At 40.6% G+C, this 18,361-nt stretch overlaps 1 protein-coding gene across 1 annotated transcript in view; it reads left to right on the top strand.

Annotated features, from left to right (window-relative positions):
* LOC136058900 (golgin subfamily A member 4-like) overlaps nucleotides 1–18,361 on the top strand; it is a 37,358-nt gene that overhangs the window by 10,637 nt on the left and 8,360 nt on the right. The window contains exons 7-14 of the mRNA XM_065752683.1: nucleotides 332–2,914; nucleotides 3,719–3,832; nucleotides 4,731–4,751; nucleotides 4,916–4,984; nucleotides 5,488–5,563; nucleotides 7,142–7,245; nucleotides 12,024–12,145; nucleotides 12,843–12,923. Of these exons, the coding sequence (XP_065608755.1) occupies nucleotides 332–2,914; nucleotides 3,719–3,832; nucleotides 4,731–4,751; nucleotides 4,916–4,984; nucleotides 5,488–5,563; nucleotides 7,142–7,245; nucleotides 12,024–12,145; nucleotides 12,843–12,923 (3,170 nt within the window). The remainder of the gene's footprint in view (nucleotides 1–331; nucleotides 2,915–3,718; nucleotides 3,833–4,730; nucleotides 4,752–4,915; nucleotides 4,985–5,487; nucleotides 5,564–7,141; nucleotides 7,246–12,023; nucleotides 12,146–12,842; nucleotides 12,924–18,361) is intronic.

Here is an 18,361-nt window from a genome sequence, read left to right as displayed (position 1 = left end):
TGGTATTTTTTTCTACATTGCATGAATTAATTCCTTTGAGTTATTTATTTCCAAGTTCTTATTTTGTTTGTTTTCACTGCAGAAGAATAGGACTTTTTTTCCATTAGCTAACTCACTTAACTTAATAGAAGCAAGGTTGATAGTGAGCTAGATAAACTAAAGGCTGATGTAAAAATTGTTGTTACAAGTAATGGAAAAAATTAACCTGAAACCGTAGTTGCTATTTTCCTGTGTGAACTTGTTGTTGATTGTTTTTTGGTTGTTTTTTTTCCCCCAAATTGAACCATTTGTTACATTTGAAATATACTTTTAAAACTGTGTTTTCTAACAGCGAATTCTTGAATTGGAGAGCTCTCTTGCAAAGTGTTCACAAGATGACAGAAAGCATTCAGAGGAATTAAGCACTGTGATGGAGTCTGAAAGAAAGCAGCATAATAAGGAAGTGAGCGATATAGTTGAAAAACACAAGGAGGAATTGGAGAACGCGAAGCGGCAGCAGGAAAAGCTTTGGACTGAAAAACTTCAAATTTTACAGCAGCAACATGTTATTGAAGTACAAAAAATGAAAGAGAAGCAAGAACAAGAAATAGATACGATACTGAAAGAGAAAGAAACAGTTTTCCGTACACATATAGAAGAGATGAATGAAAAAACATTAGAAAAACTTGATGTGAAACAAACAGAATTAGAAACGCTGTCTTCTGAACTATCTGAAGCACTAAAAGTGCGTCAGGATTTAGAACAGGAGCTCTCAGAATTGAAAAGTAAACTAGATGAAGCAGAACAAGAATTTGAAGGAAAGTTGGAAGCAGAGAGGAATCGGCACAAAGAAAAGGTTGAAATTATGTTAAAAGAGCGTGAGATGTCTATTCAAGGAGTTGAGAAGGTACTGAAAGAGGAACTGAAGCAGTCGTTGGAGGAGAAGGAGAGGCAAATGGCGGAAATAAAAGCACGTGAAGAAGAACTAAAGGAATCTGCCCAAAGATGTGAAGCTGAACTTGCCCAATTGTCCGCAAAGCTAGTGGAAGCTTCACGATCTCAGCAGGATACTTCTAACGAGCAGGTAAAGCTCTATGAAGAGGAATTAGCAAAGCTCCGGCAAAAGCTAATGGACCTGGAAGGAGAAAAATTGCAACTTAATGAGCAGTTAGTAAGAACTGAATCCCACCTGAATGAAGTCAAGAATGAGTTAGAATTGAACATCTCTCAGGTACGTGACCTGAAACAGCGTTTGCAAGAGCAAAGTAATGAAAATACTCAGAAAGTAACATCTCTAACACAACACTATGAATCTCAATTGAAGGATCTACAGGAAGAAGCTGATAAGGCAAAGCAAAGTCTGTCTGAGAAGGAAAACGAAATTGAACACGTGAAGGAGGTACAGAACGAAGAAATGGAAGAGCTTAAACAGAAACTGTTAGCGACAGAGGAGAGAATTAGTACGTTACAAGGAGACTATGAAAATAAGCTAAAATGTCAGAAAAACAGAATGGAGAAAATGAAGCAGAAGTCAAAAGATATGCAGGAAACCTTCAAAAGGAAAGTTGCTGAGCAGGAATCTAAGCTAAGAAAAGAGCTTGAGAGTAAGCAATTGGAGTTCAGTCAGAAAGAGAGTGAATTCAATGCTAAAATGTTGGAAATGGCACATGCCAGCTCAGCTGGAATCAGTGATGCTGTGTCAAAACTAGAGTCTAATCAGAAGGAGCAACTGGAGAGTCTCGCTGAGGCTCATAAGAGGGAGTTGGAAGAAATTAGCCAGACTTGGGAAAAGAAACTCAATCAGCAGGTTGAAGAGCTCCAGGAAAAACTTGAAATGGAACTGCAAGAGAAAGAGCAGGAACTTGGAGATCTGAAAGAGAAACTTGCCACCTTCAGCTCTGAGAAGGAGGGCTCAAGGACAGAAATAAGCCGACTGAAGGAGGAACAGGTGAAGAGGAATGAGACCCTGAAGCAATTGCAAGAAGAGCTGAAGCAGTCGTTGGCTCAGTTGAGTGCTCTGTCGAATAGTGAAAGTGGCCTGAAAGCCCAGCTCCAAAAGCTGGAGAGTGATCTTAGTCAGTCTCTGAAAGAGAAATCAGGACTTCAGGAAGAGATCAGTAATCAGAAAGCAATTGAAGAAAAGGACAAAGCTAGAATTAGTGAGCTGGCTGATACGCTGAAAACCTTGGAGGAGAAACTCCAGACTGTGCAATCTTCTCACAGTAAAGATTGTGAAAATTACGAGAGAAAAATTGAAGCTTTTCAGCTACGAGAAACTGAGGTTAAGGAGCTCGTAGCACAATTAGATGCTTCCTGGAAGAGTGCTGAAGCTCTATTGCAGACAAAGAGCAATGAATTAATTGAAAAGTGTAATGAAAAAATTGGCATAGTCACATGCAAAATTGCAGATTTTGAGCGCCAAACTACAAAAGTTAGAGAAGCGGTGATGGTTAAAATGGATAAGTCAATGCAGCAGCTGCAGGAGAAGGACAATTTAATAAAGTCCATGAAGGCTGATATTGAAGAACTTGTAACAGAAAAGGAACAACTGCAAAAAGAAGAAGGGCATCAGAAGCAAGCAGCCACAGAAAAAGAAACTTGCATGACACAGCTCAGAAAAGAGTTATCAGAAAACATCAGTGCTGTCACCTCAATGAGAGAGGAACTCCAGGAAAAGGAACCAGAGTTCTCAACTCTCAACAAAACAATAAATGAGCTTAATGTTAGACTTGAAAATATGGTAAGCTTAACAGAGAAGGAAGCGGCCATTGCTCTGTTAAGCAAGCAACATCAAGAGGGGCGGTTGCAGTTGTTAAACCATGTGCAGGAGTTATCATCCAGTGTTGAGCTACTGAGTCAAGAAAAAGCGTTGGCTCTTGAGCAGGTAGATCATTGCACAGCCAAGCTGTCTTTTTTTTTTTTTTTTTTTTTTCAAGTAAAACTTCCATTTTACTCGAAATTTGATTGGTGTAATTGGAGGCAAAAACGATGACATTTAAAGTACAATAAGCTGTAGTGTGATATTCTAAATTACAGACCATGTGTTTATTTTTTAGTTAATGGTACATTTGTGACTGAGTGCTTTTGTTATTTGGCAAAGCAGTAACAAGAAACCCTGCACCAATTCAGAGTGAAATTGAATCTTTTTCACCAATTGTGAACAAGAATTGCACGAATCTTAGGGGTTTGTACAAGTCACATTTTACAGAATGTTGTCATCTTTTTTTAGTTGTTTCTTTTCTATATTTTAGCTACCTTCTATGACTAAGCGATGTGCATGGAGTTTTGATTTATTTCAATGGACAGTTGTCAAGAAAATGAAAGAATTTAGATTCCTAGTATAAAAAAAAAGTAAAAGATAATCAGCTAACTATGCTAGCTCTTGAGAGTTTTTAAATAGAATTCTATAAAGAAACTGTAGAAATGTAGAATCTTGTTAAGCTCCTGTGGTTGGTTGTTCTTTGCTCTTTTTCACAAGCCTTATCCTGAATTTGAGACGTACTGTTTCTGTGTATGACCAAAGTGTTTGCTTTCAGTCTGTTGCTGTAGAGTCATAGAATTGCTCAAGTTGGTAAAGACCTTCAAGATCATCTAGTCCAACTGCAACCAAACCATTCTACCATAAGTCTAACAGCCCACCACTAAATCGTGTCCCTGAGCGCCACATCCACTCGTTAAGGAGTGAGTGGTTAGATGATGATTTCTTGTTTAACTGTTATTTTCTTCCTTTAATTTGAAGGCTCGTGAAGAAGAAATGTCAACAAAAGTTCATGAGTTGCAGACACAGTTAGAGGAGTTGCAGAAGGAGTACGAGCAAAAGATGGCAGAAAAGGACCATCGAAACAGTGAACTTGTGAGTGGCATTAACATTACTGTTACATCTCTAGCTGTGAAGTGTTTTAGTCGTCATGAAACTCTACTCTTACAGCTTAATTGGACTTTATCTGATCTTCACCTTCACGTATGCTTTTTATTCTTTTAGATGTTAATCCACTTCCCAAGTGAACCTGTGCTAATCTGCAGTATTGATATTACCTTTTTTAATGAGATGTTAAGAAAATCTTTTGTGATTTTTTTCTCTGGGGGGTTGGTGGGGTGAGGATTTTTAGCGTTCTGTGTGTTTCTTCGCTGTTGGCTTTTTATGTTTGTTTAAGAAGGGAAGGAAATTGCTGCGAGTCGGTGAGGGTGATTTTTTTTTTAACTGAAATTCCCAAGATTACTGAAATACCTTTGAATACATTGAGGATGGACAGAGAATTCTTTCCTGAAAGAAGTGTCTCCGTGGTTTTGTCTTTCTGAGAAGACGTTCTAGTTAGAGAAATTCTTCTTTGACGGGCAAAAACATTACTTGTTTTTACACTGAGATGAGGAAGAGTATATGCAGTGTTGTGGCAGTCATTTTGTTAGCAAGCACCATTGGGGATACTACGTATTTGGAAATGCTAGGTTAGGCAAGTTACCTTTATGATAATTGTATTACAGACTCAAGAATTTAAATATGAGCTTTGATACTTATCAGTACACATAAGCATTAAAAAGTACTTTTCGGGCTAGTAGAGTACGTAAGCATATTTGTCTAAGAATGTGTATGATTTGGTCATTTCAGTTTCTATCATCTTGGATTAGTCAGTGAAGTGAATGATACTTTCGCCTTTTTTTCCCCGAATTATGTTCAGGGAATGAGAGATTCAGGTTTTTTTTTTTTTTCATATTTGCATTTTCATCTGACTTTGTTTTTGTTCTTGTTCTAGGTAGCAATAGCAGAACTTCAGGTAAGTTTTGAAATTATTTTTATTTTCTAGGTAATGTTTTGTCACATTACTTCGAAACTAGCAATACTGCTTTTAGGTTTGTGAGAATTGAAAGGCAATAAAAAGTGTATTAAAGAGCTGTTGGGTAGTTTATTGAAGTTTTCTGTATGTGGCTGTTCTTTCAGGCACAGCTCGCACAGAAGACAACGCTAGTCAATGATTTAAAGTTGAAAGAGCAGGGGTTCGAGGAGCAGGTAAGGGTGCTGCCTGAACAAGGGTGAAACATTCTTTTTTGGGGGTTTGTATTTGCGCTATTAAATGTTTTGTTCTTTTCAGTCGATGACGTAGCACAACTTGATATAGGAAGTATGATTCCAGTACATGTAAAATAGTTCTGATTCATACATTTATGCACATTTTCAAAATACCTCTCAGTCGAAATGCCGAATGTTGGTGCCGCAAGATTATCAGAACCAGTGGCACAATGACAATTTTCTGAATGCCCCTTGTGCAATTATGGTTCCCCACTTTATCTGAACTGAATCTTCTGGTTTTCGGTGAAATAAGTAATTTCATGTCTGTCGTTTTATAAATGTGCACATATATGTATATACATGTATATAGGTATTGAAATGTGTATATATGTAGATATTCTTATATGTCTGTGTACACAGTTTTCATGAAGTTTAGCTGAAACTTCTTAAGCGTGCTTTTAATTTACTTTTAACAGTTCTGATCTTGGCTGTTCTTTGTTTAGATTCATGTACTGGAAGAGAGACTGAAAAATTATGAGAAGAAAATGGATGTCACATCGGTTGAAACACTGTACGGAGGTACGTATGTAATTTTCATCACATAAGTTTGTTTATTTGAAAGATATGCTTTCATTTAGAGAATCTATTAAAATACCAGGTTTTCTGGAACACTTTCATAACGTTTTTCTGCAGTTCATGTATCATTTTTGTTTGACGTCTTACAAGTGGAACAGCTCTGTACTAACATTCTGTATCAGTTCTGTATTTCTGGGGGGAGTGATATAGGCAATTTCAGTAAAAATAGAAGGGGGGAGGAATTATCCCCTAGCAAACAAAATAAATGCTTTATGACTCTTAAAAAATATTAACTGTGCAGTTAATTCATTTCACAAGGCTTTCTTGTGTTCCATGTCAAGACTCTTGCTGTTCATGTGACTAAAGGTCCTGTGCAAGATCTCCTGCTCTGGGATCTTGGTTACCATACTATTACTTTTCTTACTCTATTCATATATTTTAAGAACACTCCTCAAAAAAGTTGTTTTTCAGAGTTACTTTAAGCAAGTCACTTTCTCATTATTTTTATCCTCTCTCTGTGGATCATTTCTGCTCTAACCTAAGTCCGCCTACTCTCAGGACTTACATCCAAGGTACACCTAATTTAATTTGCCTTAGGCCTGTGATGTTGGGCTTACATTAAATTAATGCATCTGTCTGTCTTCCATCTTCATAAAGCAAGCAAGACAGATGAGAAATCCTGCTTTGAAGGCCTCTTGAAGCTTATTGTAGTGTATTAGTAGATACTTTGTGGCTTGTGACTGTCTGGTATTTTCCATTCTTCATGAAACAAAGTTTAGCTATTAGTTTATTCTCCGTTAAGCATTCCTCATAGAAGTTATCCTTCACTTGTTGTCTTTGCTAAACTTGATGATTATGTTCCTACTTTGGTATACCAGTGCCTATCACATTCACGAGTGCCTTTTTCTTTCTGTAACTTTGTACTCCTCTTTTTGTTTCCTTGTATGTATCCGGTATCTCCTGTCTTATGCCTAGTCTGTAAAGCAGCTGAAGTTTCTCTCTTGATCTCATTCTACTATTGTTCATGTTTCTTAATAACCCTGTAGTTAATACAAATAAAACACATTGAATTGAAAAAGATATTAACACTTGTAGTTACTTCTTTTTTTTTGTTTTTGTTTTTTTACATCTACTTTTCCCATTTTTCATCTATCTTTAATTCAGGATCTGTTCTATCAAATTATCTTTTCTGCATTTACTCTGAAAGCTAAATTGGTATAATTTCTGATTTCAGATGCATTGATACAAAATTGGAATCAACTCATAGCCAAGAAAAACAGCGGAATCTAAAGAAATGGGTTTTAATTCTATCTGGTGTGCATTTAAAAGATGCATGAATTTTCTTTTAAAAATAAAATTTCCTGAGTAGCACATTGAGAATTTTCAATTAAATGTGCCGATGTATTGTATATATTAAGCTACAGGAATTTGTTCTAAGTAGGTTTTAGGCATCTAGCATAATTATGTTCACTACTCCAGTGTTTCTTAGCTGATTACATTTTGTTTCAGTCACTTTCAAACTACGAGTAACTTACAGTCTTATGAGTTAATCTCACTATGAATATACTTTTGTTTACACAGATGGAAATCTTCGTCATACTGACGTTTCTCTCTTTGGAGAGCCTACTGAGTTTGAATACTTGAGGAAAGTGCTCTTTGAGTATATGATGGGTCGTGAGACAAAGGTATGGAAAGTTGTATGTGGTGATGTGATGTGGGTTAGAATGAAGGTTAGCTTCCTTGCTGTATAGATCTGAAGTGCCATGATGTTGGTGGTTCATCACGTGTGGACTGTCATTGTAAAAAGATTCAATGGACTTCAGGGCTTTTTTTTTTTTTAACAAAGAGAGGTGGTCTGTGTCTTTATAAACTTCTAAGGAACGATGAGATAAAATGTGGGGAAATGAAAGGAGAGAACACTGGGGAGGTGGGGGAGGGTGTGTCACATCTCTCACCAAGGTACTTAATGGAGACAAATACCTCTGCAGGTAGGTATGGTTTTACTGGCAGAAGTCTGCTGGAAAGCTTACTGTACTTTGAAAGCTGATATGCAAACTACTTTTGTGATGTTATTTTGGTGCAAATATGAGTAAGTAACAGCTGTATGAAATACTACCTTGTTAGTAGCTCCGGAGATGGTGAAATATATATATATAATACGTATTTAATTGTTCCTTAAAGATTTTTTATAAGGCTCCCAAATTGGCGTACCTTCTCTAGGTAGTATTAACTTTTAAAAGCAGAGAAGAGCTGCACAGTAAGCTCCTTGCTGTAGGCTGACAAGCTTGTGAAATCATTCCTGTGTTGGAATTTTACTGGCTTGTAACAATACTGATGCTAAGAGATTGATCAGATTCAAAGAGGGTATGTTGTAACACAAACATTTTTCCTGGATGACGAATGCTATGTGGATGAACATATATTTTTTTTTCCTCCCTGAAAATCTTCCATTCGTTGCTGTACTGCTTTCAACTTGGACTACTGTTAAGTAAAAAGGTTTCTGTGTTGATTGGGTTTGTTCTCATTATGCTCCTTATGGAATAAGACTTAGTCTACAGAGGACTTCTTGTCCTCTTTCTTTTTATACCTTTTCTTACTTTGCTGTACTCCCTCTTATTAAAAAATATAAAACTTAACAACAAACAAAAAAACAAACAAAAAAACCCAGAACCACTAGTTAGCTTCTGTTCTTAGGCCTGTGGCTCACTGGATGGCTCTCTTACTGTAATAGCGCCTAATTGAAATCTAATAAAAAATACGGATGTTACTCGATGTTATGCTTTTGAATTGTGAGGGAGTTAAACACTTGAAAATGATAAACAAAAATAAGTAAATAAGAGAAAGAAGAAAAAACCTAAGTAAAATTTTGTCAGTCTGTGTTCCAAATTCACCCAACCCTTGAGGCCATAACGGATGACTAGCGCACATTGGTCATGCAGGTAGTAAGCGTTCTGTCATTCCTTCACTTGCTTTGATTAAAAGGTATGTCTGTTTGTGAATGTATATATTTGCCCAAGAGATTAAATTCTGTTTAATCAGAAGTTGCCATTGCAACATTTCCTGTGCACAGGCTCCTGAAAGCAGATGAGTACTGGGGGAAAAGTGTGTCAGAAAAGAGAGACGTTGAGCTTCTGTAATAACTTGTGAAGGCATTGTTTTAAAATTGATGCAAGTGAAAGAGGAAGAGAATTTGATTCAAATAAAGAAGCATAATAAACAATTTTCAAAGCACTACAGTTATTAGCTTTGGGAAATCAGATTTAGATAGGTAATGAATTATAAACTTAAATTGAACAGGATTTTATTTCTGTCGTATGTTCGTATTAATCTGATATCTGATAACGTCTTAGAAATTTATATTTGAGGATAAATGTTCTAATATACTGCAAAAAAAGGAAAGGTTTCTGGTACTGTCTGTTGCTATTAGCTGATCAAGTTTGTAGTTGTATTTGTTAAAGAAAAGCTAAACTGAAATGAGTCTAACGTATTAGCTAATTCAAATATGAAGGTATTTTGGTGGTTCCTTCCCTTTTGCTTCAAATAGTACTTTCAAGCAGATCTCACACGCTGTTTTTCAACCACTGAATATGTGCGTGGAGGACACTGAGCTTAGCTCCTGCTCTCGGTGTTGTATGTCATACCTTAAGTTTACTTGGCTTATGTCTCAGTACCTTGACAATGGTTTGGTTTCTTCCTGCTACACTGACTGGAGATCCATAATAAATGGCAGTGTGATTGATAAAATCCACTTAGTACTTTGTGAACACATTCAGACTGCGTATGAATATGCACTTCTTTTGTTCTCCACACATTGAGTTATGTCAACGGTTTACGGGCAGGTTCGGCCCGGTTCCGTGACGATTGGTGCGGGGGACCCACGGACCCACGCCCCAGGAAAGGGGAAGGGGGAAAGGGAGAAGGGAAAAGGGAGATGGGCCTAGGAACAAAACAGCGGCAACGATCTGAGGAGGAAAGCTGATTTACTAAATAAGATATCAGAAAGCAAAATAACACAATATAATACAATATAATTGGAATTAAAGCTAATAAATCAAATAAAATGAGCAAGAGAGAGTGTCCGATAAACCGAAGGCCTTACGCTAACGCTGAAGGCGGACGGCAGCGAGCACCCACTGCTGAGTCGATCCCAAAGGAAAGAGAGTGTCCCGTGACCGCAGACAGTTTTTATCTTTCCCTCTGAGCGTAAACACGTAAGAACGCAAAGCATCGCAAAGTCCTCTGGGGAATGGAGTTCTTCTTCTCTTCTGAGACAGGTATACCTGGAACTATTGATGATCCACGGAGCTGGAGCATTAACTCTTTAACTCTAAATGCACTACATGATGTTATGATGTGGAATACCAGTACCAAAAATCATAAAACCATGACAAGTTAAAAGATCTCGACTGCAGTCAACCTCTGGTACAGATGTACCCTCTTCTTAGGTTTTATTTTCCTGGACCAGATGAGGCAGTTTTTTCTGTTTCTCCCTTACAAGATATGCACTCTGTTCCCCAGGCTGTTGTAGTGGCCGTCCTCTGTGTAGGGTGTCCTTTTAGAGTAAACAAATCACTCTGTGCCTCAAAGGCAGTTCAGCAGTGAAGTTGGTCATCTCTGAGGGCATGGTGTGCTCTTTAGTGAAAGCAGTTCAATAGAAGCTGTGCTAAGTATCCTGAACAGTTTGCCGTTTATGCAGCCTGCTAAACAGTTCTGGTATTGCAACGAGTGGAGGGATAAATGAATGCATCAGTAGTGCGGAAGTGCTGGAAAGCTATGAGAAGTGATGAGGGTTGGTAGTGGTTCAGGAGCTTCTCCTTGTAGCTTCATTATGCCACTTGGAGTCTGTTCTGAGGTCAGAAAGTCAGTCTGAATGTTGTATGCGTCTGATAATTGTGTTTCCATCGGCTAGATGCATCAAGTGAATCGAGTAGCATTGAGCTGTGTTCTGTCAGACTTGCTTCAGGCTTTGCTGCTCTCCGGAACACATCAGAGATGATAAAATCATGCAGATGTTCTTCTGGCACCTGGCTGTGCTTTTGTGCATGGCAGAATGACAAGGGATATGTCTGTAAAACTCCTGCCTGAGTTTTGAAAGGTCTGGCTTTGACCCGTGGCTCTCCAAATGAAGGGGGCTGATGGATGGCACTGTGAAAGCGTTACTTAGAAAGATCACATAACTGCATATATTGACCTCAGTAAGCAATGCAAGCTAGCATCTCTGACAGTAGGACTGGTTTGTGAAAGCTGCAGGTCTGTCAGTAGCTATGTACAGAGATGCACACACAGGAACATCCGTCTATGTTCACAGTTACTGCTTTGTGATTTCTAGTGACATAGACTGTTAGTGAAGCAGTTTCACAACTGTGAATAGTACTGAATTCTTCTGCTTCAGAATCTCTCCCTGTAGCAGCCCCGAGAACACGGAAAATTTCAAGTCACTGAGAGCGATGAATTACAAAGCACACTTTTTCAGGAAAGAAGCCTTCAGCCTCTGTTTAAGTTGGCACATAAGAATCCATGCCTTCATGCAGTATTTGCAGCATTTGTGGATTTTTTTTGTTAACATTTTCATGCCTTTGTGTCCTGTGGGAAACTGTCAAGAGATGGCTTTCTTGGTAGCTCAGTCATCAACAGTTTGAATAGATGCTGAGCTCAGTGGTTTCTCATCTTTTAGTCCCGTATCATTGTGATCAGGGTTTTGGCAAAAGAGATGAGAGAAGCAGAGGATCTGTTTGTGGCTCTGGGAATGTTCCTTTTAGTATCTGGGAACGGCACTAAAGGCACTTTTTACTTATGGGAGCTACCAGTGAAGCTTTTTTTAATCAGAAGGTTTCAACAGGACTTGTTTTATTCAGTATTTCTCCCTAAGGAATTATGGATAGAAGCAGTAGGTGCGAATTAGGGGTTTACCTCTAATTTTTAGCTGTGGCTGTTTTTGTCGTGCCGCTGCTTTGTTGCTACAGTCTCCCTCTTCATTCCACAGGTGAGGCTGCTGATAAACAGCGGACTTGGAGAGCAGCAATCTTATCTCATCCACATTCTTGAAGAGCAACAGCTACTGCTTCTGTAGCGATCGTTTTCTGTTTGAGCTGCCCTGCAGTTCTTACTTTGACCTTTCCTGTGGAGGTCAACAGAACCATGTTCTGTGCCACTAATCTGTTTTTAAAAGGGAAAGAATTGCTTGCTTTGCACAAAGGTTTGATGTTTCTTACACATTCCATCTGAGGTTGTCTAAATTTCTTTGCCGTTTAAATATGAGCTACTGTGTACCTGCTGACAATATTTTGACAACTGCAGTTGTCCGTGTTTCATTTCTTTGTGTTTCTTCACTAAATATTGGAGTGATATGAATATAGGTGAAATCATAGGAACTCTTTCAGGTGCCACGTGCCTCAAATGAGCTTTTCGGAAAGGCTGTTTTAGGTAACATGATAACAATTATAGACGATCTGGTTCTTTTCAGACAATGGCCAAGGTTATAACAGCAGTGCTGAAGTTCCCAGCTGATCAGACTCAGAAGATACTAGAACGAGAACATGCACGACCACTGGTAAGTTGTACCAGTAAGCTAAGTTCATGCAAGAGGTGATGCTGCAAGAATAAGAAGTTGGAAGCTTTCTTTGGATCTCTCTTTCACACTTACTTCATTCAAGAGAACTCCTTTTTTCCACCTCTTTCATATTTTCTTAACTAGAATTTCTGGCTAAACCACATTCATGAAAGCTACTATTCTGAGATTAATTTTCTCACAAAAAAAAAAAAAAGATTAAATAACACAGATACTCTTCTAGTTAAATTCAGAAGTTTCTGTGGATTCATAGCTGTTTTAAGAAAAATGGTAGAAGTGGGAATTTTTTTCAGCCCTGCAGTACGATATTTGGTAAGAACAACATTTGCTTGTAGAATAGAAAACTCACTAGCTTGCTCACCTTTTGTATGACAGAAGTGGAATATACACGTGGAGTTTTGTGTCAGCATCCTAACAAGGATCTTTTTGTTTTGTACTAAAGGGATGTCAAAATATGGCAGGTTGACTATCAGTGAGGACAAATGAAAAATAAGAATTTAAAGTGTTTTCTGCAGTACTGCCTTGTTGCCAGCGGTGCTGAGTAACACAAGAGCCAATTTTGACCTTGTACATCTGTGGGGGAGGAAATGAAGTGATGGCAATCAATCTGCATAGGTGCATGCATTAGAGAGTAAAATTGGTGGAACACTGAATTAGTGAGTGATTCCTTTTAATTGTAAACGAATTAATATTGCTTATTATTTTTTGCTTCAGGTGCGCTTCCACATCTGAGTCTGTTTGGTCAGACTGCTCCTCTGCTGCCGTCTGTCACATGATAACAACATGCAGTGGAATGTAGGTAGGAAGGTTCAACCCCTACTGCCATACCACCACCATCCGCCTCTGACGTTGTAGGCCAACACAATAAAAACGGGGGCATTATTTTTGGAGCAGCCCTTGTGTGTAATAAATATGTTTGTTGTTCATCTCACTGCAGCACGCAGCTGCTGTTAACAGCCATAGTATTATTCTGTTTGTGTCTGTCAGTTTTGTTCTTAGCTTTATGGCTTTTCTTTACGTGAACAAGCGTTACTGTTTTGTCTTCTCGTGTTTCCTTGGCCTAAAGACTTCTCACAGAAGTTAACCTAGGTTAACTTTGAGTTGTGATACTTCGGTCAAAATGGCTTGCAGGATCAGCTGTGCAGTATGTGAGCCTGTAAAAATATGATCAATGCTATCTCCTGCCTTTGTAAATTTATTTAATGTGTTAACAAGCTCCAAAGCATTAGAGAGTGTTATCGTGATAGCTCAGGGTTTCTTAATCTTTATTGCCTAAGGGCCCAATATTCCCCTAATGTACTTCTGATCATCAGAGCATCTTAGCTCAAGTGTGTTGCTCTCAGCAGCCTGTCCATGATTTTCTATGTATAGAAAATCACTGCCTTGTAATGAAGTGTTATCTGTAATTGCCAGCTTTTCAACTTCAGTGTTTCAGCCACTCATTTTCCCACACCACAAAGGCACTTATCTGCATTGTTTGCTATAATCTGTAGATCTTAAGCAAATGAACTCAGAGTTGTGTCATTCCTGGAGATTTATATGAACCAAATTCGTTGTTGTGTCCGATGTGGACACAGAGGTTATAATGGAATATGAGTATTCATCCTCCTCTACACTTGCGATGCAGGTCTGTGCCTCTGACCTGTCTGAAATAGTTAATTCCAGTAATCCTTCCTTCTAGGAGTTATTTTTGCAGTTTCTTTCTCAAGAGTAGCCTATCGTTGCAGATGTGCTGAGGTCACTGTTTTTCTGACAATGCCCCGTTTTCCTTCCTTAGCCGGGTTCTGTGACTGTGATGTAGAAAGATTTACCCAGCTCCCTGTCGTTCCCCTTTCCAGCAAAGCAAGGATCCAGGTGGTTGCTTACGTTTGGAGCACAGACAAGCTGAAGTGCTTCTGTTCTCTGGAAATAATTTTCAAGCTTGGAGTAAAGACCCAGCAGAGTGACCAAGAATGTGACTTCCTCTGCTTTGTGAAGAGACGATTCAAGAACAAACAGCATCAGTTTTGCACCAGTAAAAAATGTCAGTGATATGATGTCTCTTGTCATTCTTTTATTAGCATAGTGTTACTTTATCTCTCTCCTTTCCCCATCTTACTGGCACTCCCCTAAATCCCTCTGCAAGTCCAGGTTAACAACTTCATCTTTTCTGGCAGCACGATCCAGCACTAAGAAGTGATGTAGTCGTTTCAGCTGCTCAGCATCCTGCTGTGAGAATGACGGCGAGGAATGAGCCTAGCTGCTGCTGCACCCCTTCAGTCCCACTGTGCTGCCACTGCTGAAACTTGGGGCTGGTTTTGCATCTCAGGCTGATGGGAATGTGTTGTTAGGGCACGGTGCGTGTGCGGGCAACCCACATAAGACATGGGAACAGATCGACCTGATGAAGGGTGGATGCTGTGTTAATAATGCTGTGTTGCATTGATGATGCTGTAGGTAGAGCTGGGGTGTTTGGGGAAGGTGGAGAGTCTGGGCTTGCTGGTGCTGCTCCCAATCTTCCACTCAGAACATTCCTCCCACTTCTAGTTCTGCACATCTTAGGTGAACCCCTGGGATTTTTATTTTGAGGGATTAATGACTGGCAGTAACCCTTCTGATGGAGATAAACGCGAGTGGGAGGTGCACCCTCTCCTGGTGCTGCCTTTGAAATCTGCTGTGGTATGCGGGGATATTTAAAGACTTTTTTCCCCTGCCACTTAACATTGCAGTGAGGTGAGATGCCCACACTCCACAGTCCTTGAGCCATGATTGCCTAATTGCTGCTGGCATGCTGCGGGCTGATGCTCGGTGTGTTTGGCATCCCTCCATGCCATTGGGCAGCTCCCTTTACTGCTCTTCCCTCTAAATGTGGCACTTAGCTTCCAAATCTATATGTCCTGAGGGTCAGTCACCAGCAAAGTAGCAGTTACTGTTCTGCAGGAAGTAATTTTAAGGATGTGTGCATTTCCTTGTGGCCAGAGATCTCCTTGTCATCTATTAATACTGTAGGCTGATGCAGCACCTGCACTGGCTGCACAGCTTCAGAGATGTCTCTGTGTGGATGAAGGTGTTTGTCCTTGACCATGTGAATGTGGATTCGAGAGAAGGTTAAATGGCCTCTCTGTTTACTGTTTCTCATGTTGGCTTAGATCCCAGTAGTTGGTTCACAGGGCCAGTGAGATGTGGCCAACTCTTAGATTTCTATGTACATCAAGCAAAAGTGACCTTAACGTGCCCCGAGCCCCACTTCTAATGCCCTTGGTTGTCTTCATGGGAAAATGATCCCTTTCCCTTGGTCAGGTTACCTGTTCAAGTTGTCTCCTTGCAGCTGCTCACTATCTGCTAGCCCCCGGGGGGCTTCCTGCAGAGTGTTATGGCTGTGGGTAACCTCTACAAAGAGTACCAATCTCATCATGAGCCTTTGGCAAAGGTTACAAGACTGCTCGTGTTTGCTTTCTGACAGGACTCCTAGAGCAGCCCCGATGAGCTCTAGAGAATAATGCTTGGGTCTCTGTCTTACTAGTGGGTGGAGACATGGCAGTGATTTTGTTAATCACATCTGTAGGGATGTGATGACATCCATCTTGCCACTTTATACCTGGGAACTGAATTTCCTGTGCAGGCCCTTTCACTTTGCTTCGCTTGATAGCAAAGCCAGCTCGCAGAAGGATCTGCATTATTCTCTCTCCTTTCTCAAAAACTTCCCCTGTTGTATTGCCCCACACAATGATATCATCAATGTATTGTTAAGTGCTCAGGAGCACCGCCCAGTTCCAATGCAGTTTGGATCAACCCAGGGCAAATGGTTGGGCTGTGTTTCCACCCCTGGGGCAAAGGGTTCCAGGTGTACTGAACGCCCCTCCAGGTGAAAGCAAACTGCGGTCTGCATTCTGAATGCATTGGCAATGTCAGTGGTGGCATACCACTTGGCTGCTTTTGATTCCAGTTCGTACTGGAGTTGTAGCATGTCTGGCACAGCAGCACTCAGTGGGGGTGTGACTTCATTTAGGCCAGGGTAATCTACCATCAGCCTCCATTCTCCACTGGCTTTACGCACCGGCCATATGGGGCTGTTAAAAGGTGAGTGAGTTTTGCTGATCACTCCCTGGCTCTCTAGCTGACAAATCAGGTTATGAATGGGGAGCAAGGAATCCCTGTTGGTGCAGTACTGCCCTCTGTGCACCGTTTTTGTAGCAGTCGGTACCTGTTGCTCCTCCACTTGTAGCAATCCCACAACAGACGGATCTTCTGATAGGCCAGGCAAAGCAGACAGCTGCTTAATGTTGTCTGCGTCCACAGCAGCTATTCCAAAGGCCCATCGATACCCTTTGGGATCCTTAAAATATCCCCTTTAGAGGTAATCAATACCAAGTATACATGGAGCCCCTGGGCCAGTCACAATAGACTGTTTTTGCCAGTCTTTACCAGTGAGGCTTATGTCAGCCTCGAACATGGTTAACTCTTGGGACCCCCAGTCACCCCAGAAATATAGATTAAGTCTGTCCCTTGGTGACTGGAGGGCATTAGAGTGCGCTGTGCACCACCACTGCCTTATATTTTTGTGGTTCTGATGTGCCAGGCCATCAAATCCACACAGTCCAATACACTCTGTTATCCCTTTCCCCCACCTGGCTGGGGGGCAGGGGCTATTGTGGCTGGTAGGTACCTCGCTCAGTTCTGAAGGAGTACTGTTCAGACAGGAGGACATCTTGCTCCGACTGGAGTGTCCATGTTGGATTGGAGAGCATCTGGTTGAGGCTGCAGGGCATCTCTCTCAGTCTGGAGGGCGTCTTTCTCAGATTGGAGAGTTTCTTGTTGAGACTGGAGGGTGTCTCGGTCTGTATGGTGTCTCGCTCAGTCTGGAGGACGTCTCGCTTGGTCTGGAGAGCATCTAGATTGGACTGGAGAGTCTGATTGTCAGCTAAAAGACTCTTTCTGGATCAGGAGACTGTCCTTTCGGCTCGGAGACTCTCTCGCTCTATTTCAAAAACTATGCCTCTCTGGGATAGCATTGAATAAGGCCCGGTAAGCATCATCCAGACCCCAAATAATTTGGGTCTCCTCAGATCTGTTTGAGCCGCAACATCCCTGTCTCATATATCTGCTTAAGTTCTCAGGATCTTGCAGGTGTTCAGGAGAAAAGTTCCATGACACTGGTGATGCCCACTTCTCTGAAGTCTCTCCTAAGTCCCTCCAAACTCCCGGCCAATCAGTATTCTCTGGCTCTAGGGAGGGTTTTCTTAAAATATTATAAATACAAATACTGAGTAAAATGATGAAGAGTACGTTCAGGGAGAATGACACCACAGTCATTACGAGCATTGGATGAGCATTCAGAAAACGCATAATGAATTCAAAGGAGAGGCCAGGAGTCTGTTTAAAAATCACAAGTTCCATAGAGTTAACAACTCCATCTGGAGTTACTCCCTCTGGAACTGAATGCCACATCGTATACAAAAGCCAGGAAGGTATTTCCATCAGTGTTTTTAGTTTATCATATAGAGACCAAGCTCCATGGATCAGACTGGCAAACTTAATTAAGTCTCAGTACGTTCTGAGCATTACAAGGGAAAAAACGTTGAAATGCAGTCCCTTTAAGAGCAGTTTAAAAAGAGAAAGCTTTTTTTTTTTTCTTTTCTGAAAACAAGCTGGCAGCACCCAAAAAAGTTTACAGATATCCCAGAACAGCTGGCAGTATGCCTGGACTTCAAGGTCGCGTTTTGCTGTACAGCACCTGCAGTACAGATAAGCTAACGAAGCTCTGAGAGCAAAGAGAGATTCGTTCTAAAAGTATGTCTCTGCTCAGCTAAGGCAGCTGGTTTTGCCCCATGTTGGGCGCCAAAAATGTCAACGGTTTACGGGCAGGTTCGGCCCGGTTCCGTGACGACTGGTGCGGGGGACCCACGGACCCATGTCCCAGGAAAGGGGAAGGGGGAAAGGGAAAAGGGAAAAGGCAGATGGGCCTAGGAACAGAACAGCGGCAACGATCTGAGGAGAAAAGCTAATTTACTAAATAGATATCGCAAAGCAAAATAACACAATGTAACACAATATAATTGGAATTAAAGCTAATAAATCAAATAAAATGAGCAAGAGAGAGAGTCCGATAAACCGAAGGCCTTACGCTAACGCTGAAGGCGGATGGCAGCGAGCACCCACTGCTCAGTCCATCCCAAAGGAAAGAGAGCGTCCCGTGACTGCAGACAGTTTTTATCTTTCCCCCTGAGCATAAACACGTAAGAACGCAAAGCATC

The sequence above is a fragment of the Cyrtonyx montezumae genome, unplaced genomic scaffold (assembly GCF_038088225.1).
Source record: "Cyrtonyx montezumae isolate F1298 unplaced genomic scaffold, pur_monq_1.0 scaffold_8, whole genome shotgun sequence".
NCBI classification, from domain to species: Eukaryota; Metazoa; Chordata; class Aves; order Galliformes; family Odontophoridae; genus Cyrtonyx; species Cyrtonyx montezumae.
The sequence above is the reverse complement of the archived record's forward strand: the minus strand, read 5'-3'. Positions and strand labels throughout refer to the sequence as shown.